This window comes from Cynoglossus semilaevis, chromosome W, assembly GCF_000523025.1.
Source record: "Cynoglossus semilaevis isolate Cse_v1.0 chromosome W, Cse_v1.0, whole genome shotgun sequence".
In the NCBI taxonomy this organism is placed as follows: domain Eukaryota; kingdom Metazoa; phylum Chordata; class Actinopteri; order Pleuronectiformes; family Cynoglossidae; genus Cynoglossus; species Cynoglossus semilaevis.
In genome coordinates, this window is record NC_024327.1 from 2,460,937 (window position 1) to 2,469,915 (window position 8,979).

General features: G+C 38.2%; 1 protein-coding gene and 1 long non-coding RNA gene across 2 annotated transcripts in view; one reads left to right on the forward strand and one right to left on the reverse strand.

The window, feature by feature from the left end:
- Positions 1 to 8,979, forward strand: part of LOC103396948 (cyclin-G-associated kinase-like) — a 28,671-nt gene that overhangs the window by 6,687 nt on the left and 13,005 nt on the right. The window contains 8 exon segments of the mRNA XM_008335190.3: positions 2,822 to 2,883; positions 3,242 to 3,301; positions 4,849 to 4,963; positions 6,016 to 6,158; positions 6,307 to 6,432; positions 7,351 to 7,440; positions 7,608 to 7,743; positions 7,829 to 7,941. Of these exon segments, the coding sequence (XP_008333412.1) occupies positions 2,822 to 2,883; positions 3,242 to 3,301; positions 4,849 to 4,963; positions 6,016 to 6,158; positions 6,307 to 6,432; positions 7,351 to 7,440; positions 7,608 to 7,743; positions 7,829 to 7,941 (845 nt within the window).
- On the reverse strand, positions 5,131 to 6,062 carry LOC112486367 (uncharacterized). The gene is made up of 2 exons (XR_003048789.1): positions 5,970 to 6,062; positions 5,131 to 5,446 (listed from the first exon to the last, which is right to left on the reverse strand). It is a non-coding gene; the product is annotated as an uncharacterized LOC112486367 (long non-coding RNA).

An 8,979-nucleotide genomic window follows, 5' to 3' on the forward strand; every position in this document is an offset into this window, starting at 1 on the left:
CGCAATCTGTCAGATTTGGAGCAATTTTGCAAAGAAGAATGGGCAAATATTGTGACATCAAGATGTGCCAGACTCATAGACACCTACCCAAAAAGACTGAGTGCTGTAATTAAAGACAAAGGTGCTGCAACAAAGTATTAGTTTAAGGGTGTGCATACTTATGCAACAAGGTTGTTTTAGGTTTTTATTTTTTATTTTTCCCTTGTGAAGATTTCAGTTTGTTTTTCAATTGCCTATTACATGTTATGGGTCACATTAAAAGTGGAAAAAGTTATGAAATGATTTATGCTTGTGTCTTTTCTTTACATCACAAAAACCTGGCTTTGAACAAGGGTGTGTAGACTTTTTATATCCACTGTAACCTTGAGCCCTAATTCATCCAATGTAAGAGATTTTAGAATGAAAGATCAACAGTGATCACCTAGCTTTTTTCTATTAAATTATTTCTCTCACACAAAATTCATAAAATGGTTATAAATTTATGTCAAATTTGCCTTTTTCTCCGTTTTTTTGTGTGTGTATAGTTTCAATGCACACAAGGGAAATAAACTGAATATATACCTACAAAAACGTGTAGCGATCAATCATGAAAGAAATACTTATTTTCATGGAAAAATGTCAGGGGCCCATACACTTCCATCCATGTCTGTAGGCCAATATCAGAGACTTGTAAACGAGCTTATGCAATACTGTAAACCCTGCGCTAATTTAGTAAGGTACTGTTTTAAAACAGCTGGAAAATCACAGCGCTATTAGACATTCGAATTGCATACACATATGTTAGCAGGCTACATGAGCAAGTTTTATGACTACAAGAAAATGACGATAATTTGCAGTATTAGCTATTCAAACTGCATTCAGACACGATCTCATGCACGTGGCAAGTTGAAATAAATTCACTGTCAAACTGATGCATTGCATACTGGTCATATAAAGTATTAAAAATACAAGAAACTAACCTTGTTTATCGGTCGGGTAGCAGAAAACTATGGCTTGTCTGCAGCGGCAAATTGGCCGATGTATGCATGCGCAGTTAACTCGGGTAGGAAAAAACTTCAGAACACTGGAACTTGTTATGAAATGCAGTATGTCACTACATTTTAGCGTTTGTTAGCATGAAAGCTTTGGATCTACAGTACTTCATTTGTCTGCGTCAAAACCTTCTGGAATAGTCCGTCTTGTGGATTCATCTGTAGTGGACTTTTTGTTCATCTCTTTTTCAATAAAAAAATACAATAATTGAATTAAAGTGCAAGTTTAGTTGGTATGTGGCACTAAAAATAGACTGTCGGCTTGTTTCATTAGCATGGTGTGTCAAGGTTAACCACGGCTTCCCCAGAATACGCTGAAGTTACTCAGATCATTTTTACAACAGACATTTCTTCCACACTAAAAGACATTGTTGTATTTATATTTCAAAATAAGTATTGGGAGAGTAGAATCCTTGGCTGCAACCAAATTGACGTACTATGGACAAAAGTTCAAGTTTATTTTCTATTCCTTCTGGAATGCTGTCGTAATCAGAGAAAGGAAAATGAAGCTTTTCAGGTTTCATTTCTTTGTTCGGAAGTCTCAAAACAAAACACAGGAAGTCATGATGCCTTCAGGGACAGGTGTGCTGTCGAAAGGCAAAGTTAGTGAAACTGTTGAGTTGATTTTAAGAAATATTCAGAACAAATGAAACGGCTCACAGTTGGAAGAACCTTCAGAGTATTAAGTGTCACTTTTTTTAAGGGCTTCACTCAACAAACCAAACTTGGTCGTTGATTTACTCGGCACCACATTGACCTGCTCCTTACTTTGAACAGTTTGCTGTGTTAATGTCTCATGTTTCTAGCTCAGTTAAAAAGGCAGGGCCACAGATCTTTGTCCCATTTATATGTTATTTAATACTAACATTTTGGAATTTCAGCCAACTGTCCTCAGCAGATCAGATGTCAGACACACCTTTCTGTGAAGAGATATTGATCAGATATTTACTAGATTGCACAGCCGCCATTAGAGCCCTACATTTTTTTTCTAGGCTAAGCTAATGAGATAGCTTTGTTTTTTTTATGCTTGGTTTACATTAGTTAGCCCTAGCAACCTCCCCATCAAAATGCTAGGTGGCGCTATATTTAATCATTTAGTCAACGATTTGAGTTGTTTTAATCTTCAAAGGCTTTGCTGTTAACCAAGATAGAGTATAGCCATTGGCCGGTGGTCAGAAATGTATAGTTTGTTTTGTTTCTTTTTCTAAAACTGGTACTTGTATACATGGTTTTCCGCTATATACCCTAAACAGCGGCATCTACCCCGTTTCAGAGTTGTGGCTGACACATAATTATAGTCTACCTGTTACTGTTACTCTACCATAAATAATAAACATACCCATGGGGAAGTGCTCAGTTTATCATTAAACAACATCTGTCGTTGGTTTGTTGTAGCTCATAAGTTTAACATTGTAAGGTTTAAGTACTAAATTTATCGACTATCTCTGCTGAAGTCAGCTTCATTTTTGCTAATGGAGTCAGTGAATCCCAGCATTTTCTTAGTCAATGAACGTCTGTGTCTGTGTAAAAAAAAAAAAATCATGTTATAAAATAATTATGAAGAGTCATGATGCCATATAATGTCACGATTATATGGTGAGCAGGGCTTAACAGCAGTCATACACACGTCCTGAATTAGACTGACTTCAGCAAAGGTGGGAGCTTGGATTTTGACTTAAATGAGTCTGTTTGAAGGCATATGTATCAGACAGATGCTAGGGGTGGTGAGCAACCGACACTCGTATATTACGACAACTACATACATTATTTTCCATGGTCTGTCTTCTCAGGTGGATTTGCTTTCGTGTATGAAGCCCAAGACATGAGCAGTGGCAAAGACTTTGCTCTAAAGGTACACACACACACACACACACACACACACACCCCAGATACAACAGATACATCAGATACATCAGACACCCCTGAACATCAGATACCCTCCAACTCAGTGTGGACCTGAAAAATGTCCCCACTAGGACAGAATTTTGTTCATGTTCCCACTAGTATAGTAAACATGCACACATACTCATATCTTTTCTTGATGAATTTTATTAGGGTCATAGTTTTGTCCACATTTGTTAAGTGTTCATCGCAGTACACTGTGTCAGTAGGTCATTTGGGGAACGTTATGAACATCCGACCACATGAGATTTGAACCACAAACCTTTAAAATAAGATGTGACGTGTTTATGCTCGTGTCTGTCTTTCAGAGGCTGCTGTCCAACGAAGAGGAGAAAAACAAGGAGATCATACAGGAAGTCTGCTTCATGGTATTCATTTTTATTTTCAGACCGTCGTGAAAGACTCGTTTGTTTTCGTCAAATCCTAATGCAGTGTCTCTGATTGATGATGACGCTGCAAAGCCGCGTTTTGACAATGCAGTAAGATTAGTGACAGACCATCATTACTGCTGTTTACTGTCGACAACAAACAATTTACCGGCAACAACGTCCAGGGGGAGATTTGAATTTGCTGTCAACGTTTAAACTCGTTTTTTGGTTTGGGTTTTCTATGACTCTAGTGATGGGAAGACCAACTCTTTTTACTGATTCAGATCTTTGACTCTCGAACAGTAAAATGAATGAGTTGTGAATGAATCTTGAATGAATAATTTCATTTGTTTTACAGCAGGTGGCGCTTAGCCCTATTGTGGGCGTTGTAAAGAAGGCTGCGGTTCTCAGACACTAAATACTGAAGGCAACATGGTTTGCTTCTGCTGACAAAGTCTACAAAGTACACAAAATGCCATAAGCAATTAAACCATGTGAAAACATACAGAAAAACACACCACAATGTGAAGATGAATGAGAGCAAAAGAGACCCGAGCTCTCTGTCACGTGACAAATGAAATGAATCTGTGAGAACGAAGCAAAAGATTAGTTCACAGCGAAAGGTTCGTTGACAGAGAGTGATTCGTTCATAGTGATTCGTTCACGGCGAAAGATTAGTCCACAGCGAAAGATTAGTTCACTGCGAAAGATTAGTTCACAGCGAAAGATTAGGTCAGAGAGTGTGTCGTTCGTATCGAAATGTTAGTTCACTGCGAAAGATTAGTTCACTGCGAAAGATTAGTTCACATAGAGTGATTCGTTCATAGTGATTCGTTCACGGCGAAAGATTAGTCCACAGCGAAAGATTAGTTCACTGCGAAAGATTAGTTCACTGCGAAAGATTAGTTCACTGCGAAAGATTAGTTCACATAGAGTGATTCGTTCATAGTGAAAGATTAGTTCACAGTGAAAGATTAGTTTGCAGAGCGTAATTTGTTCGTAGTGAAAGATTAGTTCACAGTGAAAGATTAGTTTGCAGAGAGTGATTAGTTCGCAGTCAGCGATTTGTTTACTGTGAGCGATTCGTTTGCAGTGAGTGATTCGTTTGCAATGAGTGAGTAGTTCACAGTGAAAGATTAGTTTGCAGAGAGTGATTAATTCACAGAGAGTGATTTGTGAGTTCAATATGAACAAATCTTTCATATGACTCGGGAGTCGTATTGAACGAATCACTCGTGAACGACACATCACTATATGACTGTTCTGTATCTTTTCCCAGGAGATTAGCATGTTTGATAAATAAATAGAGGCGAGAGAACACCAATAATACACACACATGTTGTTCACTGATTCACACTGGTTATGATTATGAAATTGTTATATATATATTATATATATGTGTTTGTGTGTATATATATATGTGTGTATATATGTATATATATATTATTTTATGTTTATTTATTTATTTGTCATTTCTGTTAAATTCACCTGTGTAGTTTACATGGTGTCTATCCTGCTTTGTGACCATGACCTTTTGACCTCCATAGAAAAAGCTGTCAGGTCATCCCAACATGGTCCAGTTCTGCTCCGCTGCGTCCATCAGCAAAGACGAATCTGGCACTGGACAGGCCGAATTCCTGATCCTCACTGAGCTGTGTAAAGGTACACACACGCACGCACATGCACACTCATGCACACACACAGACACACACAGGGTTTATACTAATCGGGTCAGAGATGGGGAGAATACAGGAAGTTGTGTGCAAATAGCCAAGTATGACCTGATTAAACTCTGTAATTGGGCCACATGTAACGAAATACAGACCACATTTTCATGATGCCTTTATTTGTCACATGTCACACGTACAAGTACCCGAGTACCCAGACAGTCAGTTATATTAAAATAATTAAAAACATTAAAATAATCATAGACCTGCTACAGACCTAAATAAAACTGAACAGAAATGAAACTGTTTCATATCCTATTGGTCTGTCTACTGCCTGCTGTCTACTGCCCCAGGCTGTTCCCCAGGCTGTGCCCTAGTCAGTGCAGTCACTTTAACTGAAAGACATGAGAGATGATGAAACACTTCCTGTCTGGGACCTTCTTTCTTCTTGTTCTGTTTCTGCAGTCGTTTTTCTTTCCTTAAAAAAAAAAATTAAATCAATATTATTCTGGTGGCCCCCAAATCCACAGTTTTCCAGTGTGGGCTTTAGGACCCTATCATAAAACAACATCCTGTCCACGACCGTCAGATGGTTAAGGGCTTACAAGTATTTGCTGGAAAACTTTTATTAAACAGATCCTTAATAGTCAAACTTCAGACTTACTTAATATGGTTTTTAGTAGTGTAATTATCATAGATTTGACTTAATTGTCTTTTCAAAATAAAATCTCACTGTACTTCAGTGTACAAGAAACAAAGAGTATCGCAGTAAAATTAACAGAAAATACAGTTCCATTCTCGGAAGAAGAGAATCTTGGGTTCAATTCACAGAGAAACCACATACTTGGCACCTGCCAGGGGCAGCCTGTTGCAGCAGATCAGTTGTTAACACAAGAATTTCCCAAATATAGGATCAGTAAAGTTCAAATTAATTTTTTTACACTATAAAAATACCCATAAAAACCCAATGTTTTTAAAATTAAAAATGTTTTTCCTAAAACCTTTTCGTGCTTTACTCCTGATCCTCCTGCTCGTCTTCCACCTCAGGTCAGCTGGTGGACTTCATGAAGCGGGTAGAGCAGCGTGCCCCCCTGTCATGTGACACAGTGCTGAAAATCTTCTACCAGGCGTGTCGCGCCGTGCAGCACATGCACAAACAGAAACCTCCGATCATTCACCGGGACCTGAAGGTACGTCAGGCTATGACCACGGAGCGCGTGGATGTTTACGAACAGTCGTGTCGTGTAAATGAAAACTGACTTCACCGCGGTCACGGTCGCCGGTGACGCTTATAAACACAAAGGTCGACATCACAGCACTTCCTTTGATGTGTTGCAGATTGAGAACCTTTTAATTAGTAACCAGGGCACCGTCAAGCTCTGTGACTTTGGCAGCGCCACCACAGTGTCGCATTACCCTGACTACAGCTGGTCGGCACAGAAGAGGTCGATGGTGGAGGACGAGGTACACACACACAGAGCCTACCTAAGTGTCACAGTTTTCCGTGGTTTAATCATGAGCCGCGATTAATCGTGATTAAAACTATTCGCGATTAATTGTAATTAATCAGGATTGTCAGACATTCCAATATATGGCAGAAAAAAATTTAAATGAATGAAATTAATGTGTTTCGACAGACAATTTATTTATATATTTAATCATATTAGGTTTTTACTTTCACTGTTTTTACTGCCTTTCCTTTGTTGATAATTTGATACTGTGTATCATTTTTTTATGACAGTGTCTGATACTTTTTTGTTAAATATAATCTTAGTTCTAATTTATAAATATTATTGTAACTATTTTCACTCATCATCAACGGTGAGTCCATCAACAGAGACTGAAAATAACCCTGCTGGCATCACGCGACGGAACAGGAACCAAAAAACATTTAATTCCATTAATCAGTGCACAGGGAGGAAGTACCGATCATTTGAGTTAATTACGTTAATACTATAGACCCGCAGGCTCACATACAGGAAGTACACAGGACCCCAGAGATTTGAATATAATATTATTCAGGCAGCTGCTGGACGGAATAGTCAGGCTTCAACAGGTTAGGCCATTGTTTACCAAAGATTGGGTCGCGACCCTCAGGTGGCTCGCAAGAGATTTTCTTTTTTGGGGGTCGTCTATTGACCTGGGTGGTGAAGGTTTGTGACTTTTAAAATATGGATGCCCAGAAATAAAATTTGTGAAACACTGGGTTAGGCTACATGTTAACAAGGGTACGAAGTCGCTAGTGCTATTCCCATAATAGCACCGGCGACTTCGTCCCCTTTCTTTTAAAAGTCTATGCTTTATTTGAACATATTGTATTATCACTATTACAAATAAAAAACTTTGTGTGTGTTTGTAATGTTTTTTTTTTTCGATCTGTAGATCACACGGAACACAACCCCAGCGTACAGAACTCCGGAGATGATTGACATCTACTCCAACTTCCCCATCAATGAGAAACAAGACATCTGGGTCAGAACCAACACTGTGTGCTGTGTGTTTGAAAGCATTTGATATGGAAGTAGATTAATGAAAACTACCCATGATGCATTCAGTAGTTAGTTAGTGTCTTAAAAAAAAAAACGAAGCGTGTGATTTTATTGGTCGACGTTAACTGTAATTCCTTCTCGCCCCTGTAGGCTCTGGGATGCATCCTGTACCTGTTGTGTTTTAAGCAGCACCCGTTCGAGGAGGGGGCCAAGCTACAGATCGTGAATGGGAAATACTCCATCCCTCAGAATGATGTCCAGTACACAGTGTATCATGAACTGATGCGTATGTACTTCCCTTCTTTTTTTAACGAGTTCTATTTAAAGAAATATTTTTTAAAGCGTTACCTTAACCTGTCCTGTCTCACCAGGCTCCATGTTGAAGGTCAACCCAGATGACCGTCTATCTATCACAGAGTTGGTCAACCAGCTCCAGGAGATAGCAGCAGCCCGAAACGTCAACCCCAAATCTCCCATCACAGAGGTAGGCATCAGCAGAACTGTATGCATAGAAGAATGAGGGAATATAATATACGACTGATTTAATAGATGTTAGCATTGTCCTTTAAAGATAACAACTGCACTGCCCACCACCTGTAGTCCATGTAGTCAACTCTCTCTGTCAGTTATCAACTGACCTCTTTAATGGTGTTTCCATAGTGTAGCAGTTTAGCACGTATACCTCGGAGACAGAGAGCAGGTAGTCCTGGGTTCGGTTCCCAGAGGAACCACATACATACCTTACAGCAGGTCGGCTGCTAACACAAGAAGTGTGGGTTCAAAAGAGTTCAAATAATAATAATAATAATTATTATTATTATTATTCTTATTAATAATCTGTTGACATGTCCTATGCTGTCACACTGGGTGATAAAAAATATTTATAGATGTGTATGCATGTATGTATATATTGTAAATACAGTATGTGTGTACATTTATATATGTCTATAGATATATGTAGTATGTAAATATAGGTGTATATATAGGTATATTCCTAGATAGAACTTTATTAACTCCTATATATATATTTATATAGGTTATATATAATACACATACAGTATATATATATGTGTGTATATATATATTTATATGTATGTATACATACATGTATACATACATATACATACATATATACATATTATATATAAATAATATATATATGTATACATGTATGTATGTATGTATACATACATGTATGTATGTATGTATGTATACATACATGTATGTATGTATACGTGTGTGTATAAGTGTGTGTATACGTGTGTGTATACGTGTATCTGTGTATACATGCATGTATACGTGTATGTATGTATACGTGTATGTATGTATACACGTGTGTGTATGTGTGTGTATGTATACGTGTGTGTATACACGTGTGTGTGTGTATGTGTGTATACACGTATCTGTGTATACACGTATCTGTATGCATGCATGCGTGTATGCATGCATGCATGCCTGTATGCCTGTATGCATGCATGCCTGTATGCATGCATGCCTGTATGCATGCATGCCTGTATGCATG